The 21,235-nt window shown below is 45.8% G+C and overlaps 1 protein-coding gene across 3 annotated transcripts; it reads left to right on the plus strand.

Annotated features, from left to right (window-relative positions):
* Nucleotides 1-699: 699 nt before the first annotated feature.
* Nucleotides 700-13,838, plus strand: wipf2b (WAS/WASL interacting protein family, member 2b). Of its 3 annotated transcripts, none has more exons than XM_078161693.1 (8): nucleotides 700-854; nucleotides 3,179-3,276; nucleotides 3,867-4,146; nucleotides 7,219-7,344; nucleotides 7,952-8,611; nucleotides 9,247-9,471; nucleotides 10,305-10,406; nucleotides 12,145-13,838. In XM_078161693.1, exons 2-8 carry the CDS (start codon nucleotides 3,211-3,213, stop codon nucleotides 12,183-12,185), a joined length of 1,500 nt encoding a protein of 499 aa, XP_078017819.1. In that variant the 5' UTR covers nucleotides 700-854; nucleotides 3,179-3,210; the 3' UTR covers nucleotides 12,186-13,838. The 3 variants fall into 3 exon arrangements, with proteins under 3 accessions (XP_078017819.1, XP_078017820.1, XP_078017821.1); XM_078161694.1 differs by having other exon boundaries at nucleotides 716-854; nucleotides 9,247-9,327; nucleotides 12,145-12,332; XM_078161695.1 differs by having other exon boundaries at nucleotides 716-854; nucleotides 3,867-3,999; nucleotides 12,145-12,332.
* Nucleotides 13,839-21,235: the final 7,397 nt, after the last annotated feature.

The raw sequence follows: 21,235 nt of genomic DNA on the forward strand, positions 1-21,235 counted from the left end.
TCACTGGTCTGTATAGTTAAGCCTTGCCATATTAGCTTATCATAGGGCTTAGGAGGTTATTCACTGAGTGCTGATCCTTTCTCTAGAGCACAAACTTCTTGTGTTTATTTGAGTAGAAGTTTTATTAAAATAATAAAGTGCAGCTAGAACACTGTTTTTGTGTTTTCCATTAGTTTCAGGGATTTAATTTAGAATTAAAAATGTTATCAAACTAGAGAAAGGTTTAAAGATTCTTCTGTATTCATAATGTCAGTAAATGACCTTCACCTTAAAGGAACGTAAACAGAAAGGTTGAACAATTGTTTTATTACTATCACTGAAACCTGAGAAACATTTTGTTCATGGAAGTTTGTGTAAAAAGTCTCCCCTCAAAAAATACCTCAAATAAAGGAGAGATTCTCTGTACCAAATGTAGACGGTACGATAACCATCAACTTTTATATCACAGTATACCTCGAGCCTATTATGTCAGTGTGTGTTGAGATGAAACAAACACACACTGAAGTGAAGGGAACACTTTGGGCTGTGGCTCATTGTGACGAACATTTCTCACTATTTTCACTATTTGTATAAACCAGAGCTGTTACTGCAGTGTGTGTGTGTGTGTGTGTGTGTGTGTGTGTGTGTGTGTGTGTGTGTGTGTTGCAGCTGCAGTGCATGTCCTCGCGCTCAGGTCACGTGCTCCTGTGTGTTGACTGTGGAGCTCTGCAGCAGAGAGGCTAACAGCTAACGGTGGAGCTACCTGTCCTCAGAGGACACATACAGCACAGAGTGAGACACCGACAGAGACATGAAGACACCGAACAGTCCGATGAGAGTATGAGTTAAGCAGCAGGAGCCGGTAACGTTCCCAGGTACGGTTTATTCCCCCGGTGAGGATGAGTCGGTGATGCTGCACAGACCTCCTGCTAATGCTAACACACAGTTAGCTGAGGCAGCTACCTCCGAGCTAACTCCGCAGATCAGTTAATAACAGTTTGAACTGTCGCATGAGGCGAACAGGTCGGTTTGTGTCCGTGTGTCTGTCTGGACAAATGTGTAATATAAAGCTAAACAGTTGAAAAAGATTTTAGCAAAGAAGCTAACGGTGGTAGCTTAGCATCCTGCAGAGATTGAGTCAGGCCGGTGCTGATGATGCTAGCTGCTAGCTAATGTGGCTAACTGACGATGCTGAGAAACAGACATGAAATCTGTCATTTTCTGATTTAACAATCAGAACAAATGAGTCAGAAACCTGGATCTGGATGTTAAGCAGTCTTCGGAGTCTATCTGTGAACCTAGTCCATCTCTGACATGTTTAAGTCCAGAGGTTTGTGATCCAGGACCTGGTCTGATGTGGTCTGGATGGATAACAGTGACATTGCCCTTTCTGTGTCTCCACTAACAGAATAAAGGTTTAACAAACCTGTAACTGGATTTTGAAGATACTTGAGAGTCCTCTCTTTAAAACGAGGCCCTTAAAGGTCAAGTCGTGAGATTTTTTTTCGGACTGACTTTTGCGTTCCCTCGCAATAAATTTTGCGTTCCCTCGAGTTCCCGGCAGTCTTTCATGCCGTTGTAAGTAGCTTGCTTAATTAGGTTCGGGAACCGGCACCATGCCAGCTACTTACAACGGCATGAAAAACAATAATAAAGATAAAAGATAATAACAACACTACAGTTTAAAAGGAGATCTCGCCAACTTTATACAAGTTTACGTTGGTCACCGATCAATGCGGGCATCTAAGAGGAAGTGACAATGGTGGCTCATGGGAATCCAAAACGTTATTGCAAAGGAATGCAAAACTATTGCGAGGGGATGCAAAAGTATTGCGACATTTATGTAGACGTCACCTCACAGGCTCCACCCACCAAAACTCTGTCACAGACCTTGTACACCCCCCATGGCAAAAGCACACCCTGATGGCCCCCCAGCAGGACACTGCACCACGTCACACCACACAGACAGTTCAGGAATGACTCCAGGAGCGCGACACAAAGCTCAAAGCATCGACCTGATCCAAATGTGGCTGAGCATCTGTGGGACAATCCAGGACCCCACAGGTACCCCTGATCCACAGTGGGGCCTCCTTGGATCAGATGTGGCTCTGACCCGTCGAGACATGGGCGCAGGACCTCTTGGTCCACTTCCTGTGGTGTCTGGCACCAGGGTGTTGGCAGCAAATCTTTGAGACCTGTGGATTGTGAGGTGGGGTACCAGCACCTCCCACAGGTGCTCGATCAGATTGGGGTCTGGGGAGTTTAGAGGCCAGGTTAACATTTTGAGCTCTTTGTCATGTTCCTCAGGTCATCACTGAGCAGTTTTTGTGGTGGGACATGTTGCACCTTCCTGCAGCGTGTCTGGTGACGTCCACATCAGGACCAAAGGTTTCTTCACAGAACACTGGACTGTAACAAAACAGTCAATGTGCTTCACTTCACCTGTCAGTGGGTGTAGTGTTGTGGCTGATGGGAGCATGGAAGATAACATACTTTGTATCCTCCATAAAAAGACATTTCTGTTGAGTAAATGAAACTTGACTCTGTCATGTGCAGTCCTCCGTACAGCCTGCAGATACTTAAAGGTCCAGTCTGTAGGATTTAGTGGCATCAAGTGACGAGGCTGCAGGACTGAAACTTCTCCCGTGTGCCAACTGTGTAGAGACGGAGATGGACCAGTAAATTGAAAGCTTTGCCTTCTGGCTCAGCTCCCTCTTCACCACGACGGACCGGCGCAGCGCCCGCATCACTGCAGAAGCCACACCGACCCACCGATCCATCTCATGCTCCATTCTACCCTCACTGTGAACAAGACCCCGAGATCCTGTCCATGAAGATCACAAACAGGATTGGTGACAAGGGACAACCTTGACGGAGGCCACATCCACCGAGAACGTGGTCGACTTCACACCACGATATAATATTTTACATTTCTGCTAATAGATGTCCATAAAACCTACAGACTGGACCTTTAAATCAATCAGTCATCAATATGAACTGAATGTCACTGTCTGGCAGAGACCACTCTGCACCAGCAGATACCTGCTACCAACTGGTGCCAACTTTGCCAGTTGCCAAATGGTATCACTGTGAGCCGGTTGATGCACAAACAGGGGACGCCATCATGACATCACCTGCTTGGTTTCTATGGTTACTACAGGAGAATAACAGACATGTGATGTGTGTTTGTGTGTTTCAGGGTGATCAGGTGTGTGTTGTTACAGCTGCAGGATGCCCATCCCTCCCCCTCCTCCCCCACCACCAGGGGGACCCCCACCACCCCCCACCTTCAGCCAGGTAACTTTACACACACACACACACACACATACACACACACACACACACACCTCTTCAGTCTCCTCATCATCACGATGAAGAGCTGCAGGCCGACATGAGAGCAGCAGAGATAGTTAGACAAACCTCATCAATATTTAATACTCTGTTCCTTTAGTCTATATATTTCCCATAGATACATCAGATAGATGTAATTTGTTTATTACTTAATATATTTAGTTCCTTTGTTTTAATTTCCTCTCTATATATATTTTGATAATTAATCTGCTGCGTGTCTTTATATTCTAAAAGTTGTATCGTAGGCAGCTGGACTGGCTCCAGTTTCTTCAAGACGTTTCACAGAAATCTCTCCTGTTGTGTTTTAACAAGCCGAACAAATGTGTCAGAGGTCTGAGTCTGGCTGTTGAACAGTTTACAGAGTCTTGTTGTTAAACTAGTCCAACACTAGTTTGTAGTTTTTGATCCAGAGCTGCTCTGATGTGATGAACACAATAAATAACGTGTACATTGGGTTTATTACACGTGACAGGTGAGGTTAACACTGCAGCAGGTAAAGCTCTGCCGCCACCTCTCACACCTGTTTGATTTGGCAGGCCAACAGCAGCCCCCCCAAACTGAGCAGAGAGGAGGCCAAAGGTCGCGGTGCTCTGCTGTCGGACATCTGTAAAGGCGCCAAGCTGAAGAAGGTAGCGGTGGTGAACGACCGCAGCGCGCCGCTGCTCGACAGTAAGAGCCAAACACCAAAGAGCCAAACACCTCCCACTGATCACCCATACATTCGCTTATACCAGTACCTACACCAGCAACAGAGCCAGCCTCAGCAGCAGGGGGCGCCGTCTGAGGAGCAGCAGAGGACGGCCGCAGATAGAGAGAGTAAGACAACACAGCGTGTGTGGTGTCAGAAGGCGACTGCAGGGGGCAGCAGGACGTCAGCCAGCCGCCATTTTTCCTGTCCAGACGTAGAGATCAGACCCTGTAGACTGCACTCAGTGACGTACCCTCACAGACTGGTCACGTCTCACTGGTTTTTATTTTCCAGTTCGATTTAAAGTCACACCGACGCATTTATTGAACAGAGAGTTAAAGGAAACCTGTTATCGTTCTGACGGCAGGGCGTGCTGATTATTAACCCTACATCAGCTGTTTTTATCGTGTCACGTCTCAGCAGAGGAACGTCACATCAGCACGCTTTAAAAAGGACTGTGAGACATTAAACAGCAGGCTGACACAGAGCAATGCTTCTCAGTGTTCGTACGACTGACACAAACAGACTGAACGGACACTCAGGACGAAGTGTGAACTCTTGTAGACCGACAACACGTGTGTGTGTGTCGTAGAAAGCAGCGACATTACAGCAGCAAACATCTCACACACTCATTCTGATCATAACTCTCATTTAACATGTTTGAAGTGAAGCCGGCGTCACTGACTCTCAATCAGCTGATTTTACTGTGTGGTTGTCCTCCACTTTTTTCTGTCCCTCCACATCTGAGATGTTCGTGCTGTTTGTGTCCTCGTGACTTTTACTTTGAAAATACTGATGTAACTTTTCTTGCCTTCTGCGCTGAACTTTTATTGTGGTTTGAAATGTTTATTCAGACGACTCGCTCACACAGCATCACAGGAGTGCTTCGATTACAGGTTCAAATCACACCTTCAGTCTGCTGGCTGTCCAGGACAGGTGGGGACAGATGGGGGACGGCTGGGGACAGATGGGGGACGGCTGGGGACAGGTGGGGGACGGGTGGGGACAGGTGATGGAGCGGCTGGTTAGAACAGATCCTGCAGCGTCCTGCAGAGCGCCTGATGAACTGATGATACTTGTGAAATTTATTGGATATTAAACCATCTGTTTATTGTCACACAGAGTTTCAGTCCAAACAACAACAACAACAACAACACTGACACAGTAAATAAACAGATGAACATGATTGTGTATGTCGAACGTTAACTCGCTCCACGAGTGAATATCTCACCCTCTAACCTCCTGACTCAGGACCATAAAACCTCACATAAACAGAAGAAGAAAAACCTGAGCAGTGACCTCAGAGCTGGAGACGCTGCACAGTGCTGGGCGGATGGATACGCTGTTGTTCAACAGGAAATAGTTCCAGCATATAGCTCCTTCTGAAACCACAAACCACCGTGATGTTTGGAGTCAAACTCTGTCCTCCGCAGTGACGTCACAGAGCCCAGCAGGCAGCACAGTCTGTTAGCATGCTAGCTTGTTAGCTAGCTTATTAGCTAGCTTATTAGCGCTTGCAGCTGCTGCTACACCTGGCTGTAACGTGGCCGTGCTAAGCTAGCTGATGGCACATAAAGCTTCCTGTTTACCTGCAGCAGAGGAGTGTAACACCTGACTGAGTGTGTCGCTCCATCAGGGCTGCACGGAAACATCTGGTTTATTCCAACGCTGCTCTCGTTCTGCTCCTGTCGTATCAGTAGTATTAATAATAATAATAATAATAATAATAATAATAATTAATATTATAATGATGACTTTGATAATTAGATATTAAAGCATGTTGGAATAAAGCAGGACTGCCAGTTAAAAGCTTCCACAGGTGTTTTCATTTGGTTCATCAGACCTCTGCTCAGGTGAGAGGTGGGCGGAGCTATGCTAGGATTAACATGATGTCACTAAACTCTTTATGCTGCTAATAATATGGTTTTTATTTATACTTGATTTTTTATTATTTTAAATTGTTTCCTGTATTATTATTTTTTTTATTATTATTTATATTTTAATTCCTTTTTTTGTAAATAATCTTTATTTTTTACTGATAATATTTTGCTCTTTTTTTTCTGTTAATCTTTATCTTTTTTTTTTTTTACATTATTCCTGCTATTAATTTACATTTATGTTTTCTTTTTCTTTTTGGGGGGGGGGGATTATTTTTATATCTGTAAGGTGTCGTGCTCCGACAGGTAAAAATCAGCAGAAGAGATCTGAACATGTAAAAACAGCTCCACAGTCTGAGGGCTCGTCTGTCTGAACTCTGCGTTTGTTTCCTCCATATTTGTGCACGTTTTCTCAAAGTTAACGGACACATAAGAAACGGAGTAGAGGCACCAGAGAGGGTGGAGGCAGTGATTCAACCGTCGCTGAGGACAGAGGTACTTTAAAAAAAGGCGGAGCTTAACAGATCAGTGACAGGGAAAAGAATTCTGCGTCCATGCTGTGATGTGTTTAATGACCTCACAGATCAACGCCAACTAAAACACTGCTTCACCTTTACAATGTTATGACCTCCTCCTCCACCTTCATTTGCTGTTGTGTGAAACTTTTGACTCCACCCTTTGGTGCCATCTTGGCTGTATCCATGGCAACATAAATACGAGTGCAGTGACGTTAACAGTGTTTGATACAGACGTCTCTCTTTTGTACGTAAAGTGAGGATAAATGAGCCCTGAGCGTTCAGACACAGCGTCAAGTGACTTTTAGCCGCCGGCGTCTCATTGGCTGTTTGAAGAACAAACAACCTGTGCGGCGGTTAAATTTCTGCTTCACTTCCTGTCCGAACACTTGAGATAAGATCTTTAAGGTTTACTGTGGTTAATAAAGGTTCTTTAATTGTGTGCAGCGCTCGCTGTCCTGTGATGTCATAGATTGTGATGTCATGTAACGACTTCAGCTGTTTGTTTATCACTCATGTTGTGCTGTCGATGATGTCATCGGAGCTGCGGGGGAGCGTAAACACTTCATTTAATTTTTTCTCACTTCACCTCACCTCATTTCATGTCACTTCATCTCACCTCAGTGTTCGACGTTCTCACCTGATCTCACCTGATCTCACCTGCACCCCCCCCTCGCCTTCACACACTCACTCATACAGTCAGTGATGTCATTGTAGTGTCATCGTAAGGTCATCGTAGCGTGTCGTCACATCATCGCCCTCAGGAGGCGGAGCTCTCATTCACCTGTCCAATGGTTGTGGTTCTCAGAGCCCAAAGGAGGCGGAGCAGCAACAGGTGGAGCCAATGGCAGCGCAGCAGGAAGTCCATCAGGTTCTGTTCCACCAATAGGAGGGCTGTTCACGGGCGGCGTCCCCAAACTGAGACCCGTCGGAGGTGAAGACGTTAATTTTAATTTTTTCTGTTATTGCTCTTGTAATATGATAAAAAAGTGTTTGTTTTATTATAAGAGAAATATTTATCTCTATTAAAGTTGTGTTTTCATTATTTTTGGGATCATTTTTGTGTTTTTATTGTTTATAGTTTTATTTTTATTTTTAATTGTTAACTGTATTTGTAGTTTCATTTTTTATTCCTTATGTTTTTGTAATTCTATTATTTGTTTACTTTTTAAATATTTTTTAATTCTTACCGTATATTTACTAATAGATTTTTTTACATTTCATTTTTTATCTTTTGTTGTTGTCTTGGAGTAGGTTTAATTTATTTCTACTATTAATTTACATTTTTATTGTATTCCCTTTTTATAATTTGATTTTTAAAATTTGCTGTTTTTTTATCGTTTTATTGTTTTTGGATTTATTATTATTGGTTTTTTAACATCTTTTATGTTTCAGTGTTTTGTCACATTTTTTAAACATATTTGTTTTTGTGTTTTGTTGTTATTTATGTATATATTATTTGTTGTTGTAATTCATCACGTTTCATAAATGGCGTATTAGCCGACAGTCGTTGACTCTAACGCCTCCATGTTTCCTCACAGACAGTTCCTCTGGACGTTCTCCGTCCACGCGGGCCGCAGCGCCTCGCCCCCCCAGCCATCGCCATGACGATACAGAGAGCCCCTCCCCTCAGGCGCTGTCACCGACGGAAACGAGTCGTTCCCAGCGTCCCTCTCTGCCCAACCTGTCCTCCTCTCCCTCCCCCTCCTCACCCTCCTCTGCAGCCTCCTCCCCCTCCACCAGCATGAAGCACTCCTCCTCTGCCCCTCCTCCACCCCCTCCTCTCTGTCGCCGCGGCAACGCCCCCTCCCCTCCCACTTCCTCCTCCTCTTACAACAGGGAGAAGCCCCTCCCCCCGACACCTAACAACACCCCACCCCTCCCCTCCAAACCTCCTCCGTCTCCTGGCAACAGCAGACGCCCTCCCACCTCAGGAGGAAACCCCGCCTCTTCTTCCTCCTCCTCCCTGGCCCCGCCCCCTCCACCTTACCGCATCGCTAACGGCCCGACAGTTGGCGGCGAGCTGGCGCCCGAGCTGCCGCAGCGTCACAACTCCCTCAGCAACAAGAGGACGGCCCCCTCACCAGGAGGCCACACCCCAACCCGAGGCCCCGCCCCTCCTCCTCCCCCCGCCTCCCCCACGCAGCAGGGCGTCAACAGGCCGCCGCCCCCCGTCAGAGAGACTCCAGGCAGAGGAGCAGGTGAGGACTCAACACAGGACATCAGCAGGTTGTAGTGATGTCATCAGATAATCCAGGTGCATTATGGGAAATGTAGTGGTTCCGGAATCAAAGTCAGGAAACCTCCATGACATCACTTCCTTTATTTCTTTCTTTATTCTCTATTTATTATTAAACAATTTCAATTTGTTCTGTTTCTGTGTTTTATTACTTTTTTTGTATTTTTTAATTTTTTTTATACCATATTTACATATTTTTATGTTCCTAATACGTTATTTTATTTATTATTATTAATAACAATTATTATTCTAATAGTCTTTATTTTATTTCTTTATATTTTTACAATTATTTTAATGTTTTAGTATTTTTAATTTTTAACATAATTTATTAAGATTTATTACATTTTCATCAAATGTCTTATTTCTGTTTGTTTTTGTTTTTAACTTCTGGTGTTAAACTGTCCACATTTATACAGATAAAATATTGATAGCTAACATTGATCGTCTGTATTGATCGCTAACATTAATCGTCTGTATTGAGCCATAACATTGATCGTCTGTATTGAGCCCTAACATTGATCGTCTGTATTGAGCCCTAACATTGATCGTCTGTATTGAGCCCTAACATTGATTGTCTGTATTGATCTCTCTCCTCAGCTCCTCCTGTTCCCGCCCAGCCGTCATCGTTGAGGGCAGGTGGCAGAGAGGCCCCGCCCCCGCCTCCTTACAGGACTCATGGTAGCCCCTCCCTCTCCTCTGACCCCCCTGCCAGAGGGAAACCTCCTCCCCCACCCACCCGCACCCCCGCTGCTCCTCCCCCACCTCCCCCTCCTCTCCGCAACGGACACTCCTCCTCCTCCTCCATTCCTCGCTCATTTGTGGGTATGTGTTCCTCTCCATCAGAACAGATGATTATTGATATCATGAACAGATACAAACTGTGACAGAAAATGATCTTTAAGGCTCATTTATGCTCAACGTTAAATATGGCTCCAGATATGGACGGAGCCTTCTGTCCGTGCTCTGCGTTCATTTCGTCCGTATTTCTGCATGTTTCCATAAAGCTTACGGATACGGGCCAAACGGAGCAGTACCACTGGGAACTGTGGGGGCAGTGTTGCTGTCACTACCCGATACGTAGCTCTAGTGAGACACGAAGAAGAAATAACAATTCAATTTCTCTCATCGGCAGTACTAGAGAAAATAATTCTCCGTCCTCCAGTCGCGATGTATTTAACAGCCTCACCGACCACCGCCTCCTACAACGCTGCCTCTGTTTTTGTCTTTTATGCAAGAGGTACATTATCAATATCTCCTCCACAGTCGCCATGTTCGTTTTTGAGTTTGTTGTTGTCATAAACTTTTGACTCTGGGCTGCCCCCTGGTGGATATATTGGTTAACATCCATGCCAACGTAAAGGACACATGGAAGTATGTGGGCAGTGACGGTAACATCATTTGAAATGGACGTATACATTTTCGTACATAAAGGGAGCATAAATGAGCCTTTAGTCTGAGCTTCATCTCTCCACCACTTCATCCTCTTCTTCATCAGTCTCTCCATCCTCTGACTTGTCCTTTGTCTCCCTGTGGAGGTGGAACAACACCTCTCAGTTCTTTATCAATCAGAAGGTCGTGTTGTTCAGCAAACTGTCAAAATAAAAGCATGAAGAAGAAACAGCAGAAGCAATGTAACGTCTCGTCTCCTCCTGCAGATGATTTTGAGTCCAAGTACTCGTTCCATCCTCTGGACGACTTCCCTCCTCCAGAGGAGTACCGACACTTCGCCAAGATATACCCCAGCAAGGCCACCAGAGGTACACACACACACCTAGCACACAGATCTGGTACTAAAAGGTGGAGTTAAAACCCTGCAGTCTGATTGGTCAGTAGAGGACGGTCAGTCTGCTCAGGGCTGAGTTGTGGTTGGTTCTGAAAATGTGGGCATGCAGCCTCGTTCTGTGGACGATAAACCAGGTGCAGACTTCCATCTGTGTCACTGCTGATGAGGAAATACAGCGAGTGCTGGACGGAGCAGTGAGTGACAACAACCCCGCCCACAGGAAATGACCACTTTAGAATGAAAACACAGACAGTACTTACTGATCCTCATGCCGACAAGAAGTCCAGTGTAGTTTGTAATCCACAAAACTCGTTCGGGGTATCGGAGGATAACAGCTACACTTGAAGTGCATGGAACCCACATTTTGAAAATGTAATAAAACTCCGCTAATGCATTTCAAAAACGTCAGAACAGCTCGTCCGTCGTAATCCAAGTGCCCTTAAGCCGCAGCATGCAACACTGACTTGAAAAGACGTAATTTACTCCACTTTTATAGCATCATTTCTCACCGTGGTCACTTAGCCTGCAGGCTGCTATGTTTACATGGCAACTTGCACGAGACTAGCTGATGGCTAGTGGTGGTGCTAGTTCTCGAGTTTTGCGTGGATTATGGATTACCACAGACGAGCCGTGACGTTTAGCTGTTATTCCGGCTAGCTGTTACCCTCCGATACCCCGAATACGTTTTGTGGATTAAAAAACTACACTGGACTTCGTGTTGGCATGAGGGTCAGTAAGTACTGTCTGTGTTTTCATTCTAAAGTGGCCATTTTCTTTAAAGGTCCTGACACGCCAAGCTGACGGTCGGCCGTCGACCAAAGTCGGGCCGTCGGTGAGTGTCTGTCGGCCGAGTTTTTGCGGTGTGTCCCGCACCGTCAGCACTTCGGCGGTGGCGGCTTTTCGGCCGATCGAGCATGTTGAATCGGCGGCGGAGCTTGTCGGTGAGAGAGATCACTCTGATTGGCTGTTCAGGTTTTATTTCCTCGCCCCTGTAGCGAGTGAATCTGCCTGTAGTGAAACCGGGGCTAACCGGTGCTTCCTCCTCAGGCTCCACTTCACTCAGCTGCCCCACAGACCCGCTGCTTCTTCACACTTTAACCTGAATAACAAACCGGAGCTAGCTGGGAGCGGCTAGCGGAGCATTAGCCGCAGCATGACCGGAGGGAAGCACAGCCAGTTAGCCTCCGCTAGTCTCTGAGCTAGCCCCGGCTCTCCGTTTGGATCCAACCGGAGCACTGAGCCCTGGTTTGTTATTCAGGTTAAAGTGGGAAGAAGCAGCGGGTTTATCGGGCAGCTGAGTGAAGTGGAGCCTGCGGAGGAAACACCGGGACCGTCTGGATGTAATAGTCCGTGGAGGTGCTGCGGTGCTTGGCTGCGCAGATAGGAAACCCCTCGGCTGACAGGATGTACCACTCTCTCACTCCGCTCTCTCTCACGCAGGCGCAGAACGTACGTGCTACTTGGCCGTCGGATGTAGTCCGTGTAGTGTGTTCAAATGCAACTGACACAGGGCGACGTGAGGCGACGTAGACGACGCAACAGTTGGCTTTTGTCGCCGCTAGTTCTTTGATGTCAGTTTGGTGTGTCTGGGCCTTAATATGACTGTCTGAACAGACCGAGGGTCTAGGTACCATGTCTGAAGTTAATCTGCTTCACCTGCTCTTTGTTTGTTTGTTTGTTTATTTGTTTGTTTGTTTGTTTGTTTGTTGCAGTGATGAGAGGAGCTCCTCCACTTCCTCCTGTCGGAAGGTGAACTATGAAGAGTACATCACAGCTGGACCACACACACACACACACACACACACACACACATACACACTCACTAACACACTGCTCCATCCTGTTTGATGACGTCACATCTGCAGCGTCCAGCTTCATCATCCTCGATGCCTCCATCACCGCCTCATCTACGCTCACAGCTGATTGGCTGAGGAGAGATCTGATCATGTGACTGAGCAGGAAGTGTCTTCAGAGTGAACGTGATGAAGAGGAGCTGCTCGCTCTGCGAACTGACCTCAACTCGTTTTATCTGCAGCTTCTCCTCCTTCTCCTCCTTCTTCTCCTTCTCTTTCTTCTCCTTCTCTTTCTTCTTCTTCTTCTTCTTCTCCTTCTTCTTCTCTGACAGCACAACCCTTTACTTTTTTTTTGCACTTGCACTTTTTGTTGGTGAGAGCAGCGAGCACCTCTTCCTGTGGAGGACTGACGACTGAGCAACACATGAAGAAGAGTTTGTGACTCAGGCTGTGGATGGAGGGATGACAAACTGAAACTGAACGAGTGATTCATTCTTCATCGTCTGTCCTCTTCTTCTCTCAGATGTTCACATGGACGAAGGCCCCAGTCAGTGAGCCAGGCTAGCTGTTTCCATCTGTTTCCAGTCTTTATGCTAAGCTAAGCTAACGCTGACTGTGGAGCCTGCATCACAGCGGCAGACGTTTAGATCTCTGAACAGGAAGAGGAAACATGTGGAACTGTCCCTTTAGTGTTCACAGGTCCTGATAAACCATGAAGACGAGCTCACACCGAAGGTCCTGTTAAACCATGAAGACAAGCTCACACAAAAGGTCCCGATAAACCATGAAGACGAGCTCACACAAAAGGTCCTGTTAAACCAAGAAGACAAGCTCACACCGAAGGTCCCGATAAACCATGAAGACGAGCTCACACAAAAGGTCCTGTTAAACCAAGAAGACAAGCTCACACCGAAGGTCCCGATAAACCATGAAGACGAGCTCACACCGAAGGTCCCGATAAACCATGAAGACGAGCTCACACTGAACTCACCTGTAGAGAGAAACACTCAGACAGACGTGTGAGAACACCTGTAAATACTTCACCTGCATCGTCACTCACGCCTGTCCTGGTGATGTCAGCCATGTGACACACTTTATTTTGGCGGGACATGAGCTGATGTGATGCAGATCAGTTTCTGAGGACGTCTCGAGTCTTTAAGTGCCAAGATGGACGAATATAACCTCACCTTAACTCACCTGACTCCTCACGCTGCTGCAGGCCGCTCAGCGTACCATGTCAGTGTGAGGTGGAGGGGATGAAAGGACAGACAATCAGATGGACAGGAAGTCTTCTGCCTGCAGCAAGGACTCTTCTATTCCTGCTTCCTTCATTCATCCCTTTCCTCCATCCCTTCTTCCCTCCCCCTGTCCTCCCTTCCCTCCTTCCTTCTTTCTGTCATTCTTCCCTGTCCTCCCTTCCCTCCTTCCTTTCATACTTCTTCCCTGCCTTCCTTCCCTCTCTCCTTCCTTACATCCTCCATCCTTCCTTCTATATGTCTTCCCTTTCCTCCCTCTTTACCTTCTCTCCTCCGGTCCCTCCCTCCCTTCCTTTCATGCTTCCTCCCTTTCCTTGCCCCCCCCCCATCCTCCCTTCCTTCCTTCCTTCCTTCCTTCCTTGTGTCCTCTAACTACAAACTGAACTTGTTGCATGTCGTCTTTACTTTGTGTTTCGTCAGCACGACGGCACCTCCAGTTTCTACATGCAGTGTTGAATAATTACCCAGAATTCAAAGTGTTTTTGTTCAGATTCGACGTGTCGACAGTTTCATGAGACGATCTCGGACGTCACACCAAAGCTCCAACTCTGTGAGGAAAAAATATTGTGATGTTTTAAGAAAATTATGAACGATGTTAAAAGATGTGACGTTCAGAATTCTACAACTAAAATGTGAAAAAGTTTCATTTGTTGAGAATCAGAAAGGAAAAACTCCCGGTGATGACAATGTGACGGGAACATGGAAATATTGGGAATTTCTGGAGTTTGGAGAAACAAGTTTGAATTTAAGGAAATGCGGACAAAATTTTACAAAAGTCAAAGGAACGAACAAAAAAGTTAGAAATTTTATCGTTAAGTAAAAAAACAGTATCATGAGAATAAAGTTGTATTTTACGATTAAAGGCCACAACGGGTTTTAAACTGCGACAGGAAGTCCTGAGTCTCAGATTTGTTCTTGTCACAGCAGCTCTGATATAATCTGTCCTTCAGTGTTTCCTCTGCAGCGGCTCACATTTTAATTTTGGGGTAAAGTTGTAATTTTACAGAAACAAAGTGAAAAGTTACGACAGAGATTTTCTGAGAAAAGTCAGTATTTGGAGATTCAACTCAATTGACCTATGGCTAAGCCACGCCCCCTCCACTCACCTGGACAAACTATCAACATTCAGTGAGCGGCGCTATGGCAGGTGTCACAGTACACGGCATTTCACAGGAGGCAACTGATGATTTTTGGAGACATAACGATCAGATGTCATTGAGAAGTAACCAAAAGGGCCTAAACTACGCATTGGAGGGATATATTCATCATTTTATTGTTGAGAAGGTCGATGAAAAGCTTAAATTACAAGCCAAAATTTACAGGTCACAGTGTACGCTTGTGAACCGCATCTGGTTGCCGTCACCATCAAAGACAACAAGTTAAAGTGCCACTGAAGTTAAGGTTTTTGGCTCAGAATATGAGAAAAGGATAACGGCCTTTTTACCATCTTTACCAAGAGTGTCTCTCCGTTAGTTTGGTGCTACAGTATTTACACTGAATCATTCAGCATAACGTTTGCCAACCTTTGTTATCTCTGCCATTACAGATAAGTTAATGAAGCTAAGCTCCAGAAGTTAACGTTAGCTTAACTAGAGCCCTTTGGACAACAGCTAACAATGATGTACGATCACCAAAGTACAAAACTAGAACAAAATAGGCTAATGAACTCCCAGCAAACAAGGTGACATGATGAACAACGCAGCTAGGAGCTAACGTTAGGCTAACTTTAGCTAACGTTAGCTAGAGATGTTAAAGATAACTTTATATTTCTTTCCAGCAAAGTGACAATATGTTGCCTCAAACACAATGTTGACTTACCTTAGAACAGATGTAGACATCATTGTTAATCTTATTCACGTTGAGTTGATGTTGTGGTCTAACGTTACCACACAACTTTATCCAAAGGAGACACTTTTCTCGGTTCAGATGTGGTTTAAAGTGTAAAAATACACGTGGTCGCCCAGCCTCTCAGGATACCTTGTGTCAGAGTTGCATGTACCCCATGCACACCGTTTGACCATTTTTAAACTTCAAATCTCAGAAAAAGCTCATAAAACCCAACAAACTGACTTTCTGTAATGCATTTCAATGGACGTCCAGGCAGAGAATGTCCCAGTGTATGGGAATGGCTATACGCACTGTGATTGGCTCATCACGTTTGAGGGCGGGGCTTAGTCATAGGTCAATTATGTTAGAAATATGTTGTAAAATAATTAAAATAAAGTTGTAAAGTTAAAGTGGTTAAAACATTTCTGAAGGCGTCCTCAGCATAATGGGACTTTTTTAAAATATAAAATTCATCTCATAACATTCAGATCTGACTCTGACTCTGAAACTTGCGTCTTGATTTTACGATATTTTCACTTTGCTCATAACATTAAAACTCGTCCTTTAATATTGAGATTGTTTTCTCATAACACGTCTTTATTCTCATGATATTAACTCGACATTAATCGATAAATTTACGACTTTATTCCCAAAATGTTGACGAGTTTTTAATAACTTTATTTTCCGTCCTCTAATCGTCTTAATGAATCTGACGCAGGTGTCATTAATGAGTTCACCTGTCCTCTCTTGGTGCCACACGACCACAGGTTTTATAGTTTTTAATTGTTTAACAGTTGAATTCATGTTTTTATTTGAATTTTGTGACTTTTTTCTGTTTTGTTGATAAAAAGAAGATTCCAGGTGAAATAAAATCAGAGAGCCTCGTTAATGTAATGAAGTGATTATTTTATGATCTTTGTGGAGTTTCAGTCGCAGTTAAATATAAGTCACCTCTGACGTTCACTCATTCACCTCCAGTCCTCTCTCACTCTGTCACATTCACTGCTGCCTGTCAGCTCTGTGGGGCCGAGTGATTGGTGCAGCTTCTTTTCAGATTTGTTTCACAGTAAAGACACGTACAAACCTGAGAACATGAAAAATTAAAGTTCAAATAGAGGGGGAAAAAACATGCAAAAATACATTTTAAAAAAACTGGTTGAATTCTTTAGGGAAACAAAAAAAAACTGATTTTCTTGGTGAATTTAGATTTTTTTTTTTAAAAATATGAAACTTCTCTGAAATGATTAAAGATCAATGATGTATTAATGTTTTATTATGTTTCTGTGGTAACTCAAAGTTACGACCGGCTCGCTCTCGCACATTAAAACTTTATTTCATCCTATTGTTCATTTTTTTCTCTTTGAATTCTGACTTCATGTTGTGACTTTTGCTGAAAATCACATTGTGATTGAACTTAAAAAACATTGAGGTAACCAGACTCCATTTTGAAATCTGCTAACTTTGTGTTCTCCAGGTTTTGAGCAAAGAACTTGTGTCTGAGAACGGTTAAGAGGTGACGGGTGTTTAAGTCTGATGAAGAGTTGTTGTAGCTCTTCTTCTGTTTTGTGCGTTAGAGGTGACAAAGCATTTTGAACTGCAACAGGAAGTCCCTCCCCTCCACTTCCTGTTGGCCTTACGAACAGTTTGCTGTAAATTGTGTTGAGTCATAAACTGTAAAAAGTTATTAACAAACAGAAACATGTTACTGATGATTGAGTGAGGACAGACTGTAGCGCTAACTGTAGTGACCATCGTAGCTGTAGATTCAAACTGGGACTGATGGTTTGTTTTGATCCCAGTTTAACAGCATGCTCTCGCTAACTGGTGTTACTGGTCTCTGTAATTTAACTGCAGCTGTCTGAAATAAACTCTGGATCGTTTTCTGATTCTCTCCAGTTTCCTCTCGTCTCAAGTTTCAAAAATCTGACGACTGAACTGCGTGTTTTTGTTTGTTGTTTACTGATGATGTTTACCTTTTTGTTTGTTTATTGTTTAGTCTTTGATCTTTTAGATATCATTTGGAGCAAAAATAGTCTGACACTTTAACCAGAAAACAGCAGCATGAATTAATTTCTAATGAACAGAAGTCCGTTCACTCATGGAGCACAGCTCAGATCATCAGATACTGAAGGTCTCGACAGCCAGATGACAGATAAAGATTTAAACACAAAATGCTGATGACGATGATGATGATGATTACGATGATGATGATGATGATGATGATTACGATGATGATGATGATGATGATGATAGAAAGAATCAATGAAGGTAAGAAAATAAAGTGGTGTAGAAACCAGTCGTGTCTTCATGATGACTTCTTTTTTTTTTTTTTAAATATTAATATCGTGAGGAGCAACAGTGAACAATGACAAAATAATAAGGAAACAATGACTAATAATAATAATAATAATAATAAAACCACTTTTTAAAGTATTATTTTAAAAACACAAAACAGGACAACAAAATGGATCATCAGTTCACAGTTGATTTTTTTTTTTCAAAATGATGTTTTCTTACATTGATAAACGTTCTCTAAAGAAGTTAACCAACAATAGTCCATACTTTATATTCATTTTTATTTGTATTTAGTGTTTTGTTTTAGTTTAAGTGTTTTGTATTTTTTTTTTAAATATTTTGTATCATGTTTTAATAGTATTTAGTATTTATATTGGTATAATTTATTTAGTTTTATTAGTGTTTTATATTAGTTTTTATCGTTTTATTTATATATGTAGTTTTTTTATTACTATTTTGTATCATTTGTCTTTTTTATTGTTTTTATTAGTATTTTGTTTTAGTTTTTTAAGTATTGTGTATTTTTTTATATTTTGTATCATGTTTTAATAGTATTTAGTATTTATATATTTAGTTTTATTAGTATTTTATAGTCGTTTTTATTTTTTATTTACTCGTACTCCCCAAAACACTTCCCAAGGGAGGCGTCCGGGAGGCATCCTTACCAGATGCCCGAACCACCTCAACTGGCTCCTCTCGATGTGGAGGAGCAGCGGCTCTACTCCGAGTCCCTCCCTGATTCTGAGCTCCTCACCCTATCCTTAAGGCTGAGCCCAGCCACCCTGCGGAGGAAACTCATTTCGGCCGCTTGTACTCGCGATTTCATTCTTTCCTTCACTACCCAGAGCTCGTGACCATAGGTGAGGGTTGGAACGTAGATCGACTGGTAAATTGAGAGCTTCACTTTCTGGCTCAGCTCCCTTTTCACCACAACAGACCGGTTAAGCGTCCGCATCACTGCTGACGCCGCCCCAATTCGCCTGTCAATCTCCCGCTCCATCCTACCCTCACTCGTGAACAAGATCCCGAGATACTTAAACTCCTCCACCTGAGGAAGGACCTCCCCCCCGACCTGGAGTGGGCAATCCACCCTTTAACGGTTGAGGACCATGGCCTCAGACTTGGAGGTGCTGATTCTCATCCCAGCCGCTTCACACTCGGCTGCGAACCGCCCCAGCAAGAGCTGGAGGTCACTGTTTGATGGAGCTAGGAGGACCACGTCATCCACAAAAAGCAGGGACGAGATCCTCCCGTCACCGAACCTGACACCCTCCACCACTCGGCTGTGCCTAGAAATTCTGTCCATGAAAGTTATGAACAGAACCGGTGACAAAGGGCAGCCCTGGCGGAGTCCAACCCTCACCGGGAACAGGTCCGACTTACTATCAGCCACGCGAACCTGACTCGCGCTCCTTTGGTACAGGGACTGGATGGCCCTTAGCAAGGGGCCACCAACCCCATACTCCCGGAGCACCCCCCACAGGATGCCCCTGGGGACACGGTCGTAAGCCTTCTCCAAATCCACAAAACACATGTGGACTGGTTGGTCAAACTCCCATGCCCCCTCCAGCACCCTGGCGAGGGTAAAGAGCTGGTCCACGGTTCTGCGTCCGGGACAAAAACCACATTGCTCCTCCTCAATCTGAGGTTCAACTATCGACCGGACCCTCTTCTCCAGCACCCTGGAGTAGACCTTACCGGGTAGGCTGAGGAGTGTGATCCCCCTGTAGTTGGAACACACCCTCTGGTCCCCTTTCTTGAAAATGGGGACCACCACCCCGGTCTGCCACTCCAGAGGCACTGCCCCCGATGTCCACGCAATGTTGCAGAGGCGTGTCAGCCAGGACAGCCCTACAACATCCAGAGCCTTGAGATATCCAGGACGAATCTCATCCACCCCGGGGCTCCGCCGCCTCGGAGTTGTTTCACTACCTCAGCGACTTCTGCCCCAGAAATTGGACGACCCGCCCCCGAGACCCCCGTCTCTGTTTCCTCACTGGAATACGTGTTGGTGGGATTGAGGAGCTCCTCAAAGTATTCCTTCCACCGCCTGACAATGTCCCCAGTTGACGTCAGCAGCTCCCCGCCCCCACTGTAAACAGTGTGAGCAAGTTGCCGCCTTCCCCCCCTGAGGCGCCGGACGGTTTGCCAGAACCTCTTTGGAGCCGATCGATAGTCTTCCTCCATGGCCTCACCGAACTCCTCCCATGCCCGAGTTTTTGCCTCCACGACTGCCGCCGCTGCGCTCCGCTTGGCCCGCCGGTACCCTTCAGCTGCTTCCGGAGACCCACAGACCAACCATGCCCTGTAGGCCTCCTTCTTCAGCCTGACGGCTCCCCTCACCTCTGGTGTCCACCAGCGGGTTCGGGGATTACCGCCGCGACTGGCCCCAGCGACCTTGCGGCCACAGCTCACAACAGCTGCCACGACAATGGCAGAGCGGAACAAGGCCCATTCGGACTCAATGTCCCCCTCTGCCCTCGGGACGCAGTCAAAGCTCTCCCGGAGGTGGGAGTTGAAGATCATCTGGACAGGTTCTTCCGCCAGGCGTTCCCAGCAGACCCTCACTGTTCGTTTGGGCCTGCCAGGTCTGCACGGCGTCTTCCCCCACCATCTGATCCAACTCACCACCAGGTGGGGATCAGTTGACAGCTCTGCTCCTCTCTTCACCCGAGTGTCCAGAACATATGGCCGCAGGTCAGATGATACAACAACAAAGTCGATCATTGACCTGCGACCTAGGCTGTCCTGGTGCCACGTGCACCGATGGACATCCTTATGTTTGAACATGGTGTTAGTTATGGCCAAACTGCGACCCGCACAGAAGTCCAATAACTGAACACCACTCGGGTTCAGATCGGGCAGGCTGTTCCTCCCAATCATGCCCCTCCAGGTCCCGTTGTCCCACGTGAGCGTTGAAGTCCCCCAGCAGAACAATGGAGTCCCCGGTCAGGGCACTGTCCAGCACCCGTCCCACGGACTCCAAAAAGGGCGGGTACTCTGAACTGTTGTTCGGTGCATAAGCACAGACAACAGTCAGGACCCGTTCCCCGACCCAAAGGCGCAGGGAAGCAACCCCAACGTACAGGCAGAGAGTCTGGGGGCTATCAGAAAGCCCACCCCGGCCCTCCGCTTCTCACCCGGAGCAACTCCAGCGAAGGAGAGAGTCCAACCCCTCTCAAGGACTTGGGTTCCAGAGCCGGAACTATGTGTCGAGGTGAGGCCGACTATATCTAGCCGGTAGCGCTCAACCTCTTCCACAAGCTCCGGCTCCTTCCCCGCCAGAGAGGTGACATTCCATGTTCCAAGAGCCAACTTCTGTAACTGAGGATCGGACCGCCAAGGCCCCCGCCTTGGTCTGCTGCCCAATCCACATTGCACCGAACCCTTCTGGATCCCTCTGCGGGTGGTGGGCCTGCAGGGGGACAAGCCCATGTAGCCGGTTCGGGCTGGACCCGGCCGGACCCCATGGGCGAAGGCCCAACCACCAGGCGCTCGCCCACGGGCCCCAACCCCAGGCCTGGCTCCAGGGCGGGGCCCCGGTAACCCTCCAGGCCGGGTACACGTGTCCTTGTTTGTATCCATCATGAAGGGTCTTTTGAACCGTTCTTCGTCTGACCCTTCGCCCAGAA

This window comes from Epinephelus lanceolatus, chromosome 18, assembly GCF_041903045.1.
Source record: "Epinephelus lanceolatus isolate andai-2023 chromosome 18, ASM4190304v1, whole genome shotgun sequence".
Lineage (NCBI taxonomy): Eukaryota > Metazoa > Chordata > Actinopteri > Perciformes > Serranidae > Epinephelus > Epinephelus lanceolatus.

Coding starts and splice junctions, on each gene's coding strand:
- wipf2b (XM_078161693.1), top strand. CDS start 3,211: ATGCCCATCCCTCCCCCTCCTCCCCCACCACCAGGGGGACCCCCACCA. Junction 3,277..3,866: donor CACCCCCCACCTTCAGCCAG/GTAACTTTACAC, acceptor TTGATTTGGCAG/GCCAACAGCAGCCCCCCCAA. Junction 7,345..7,951: donor CAAACTGAGACCCGTCGGAG/GTGAAGACGTTA, acceptor GTTTCCTCACAG/ACAGTTCCTCTGGACGTTCT.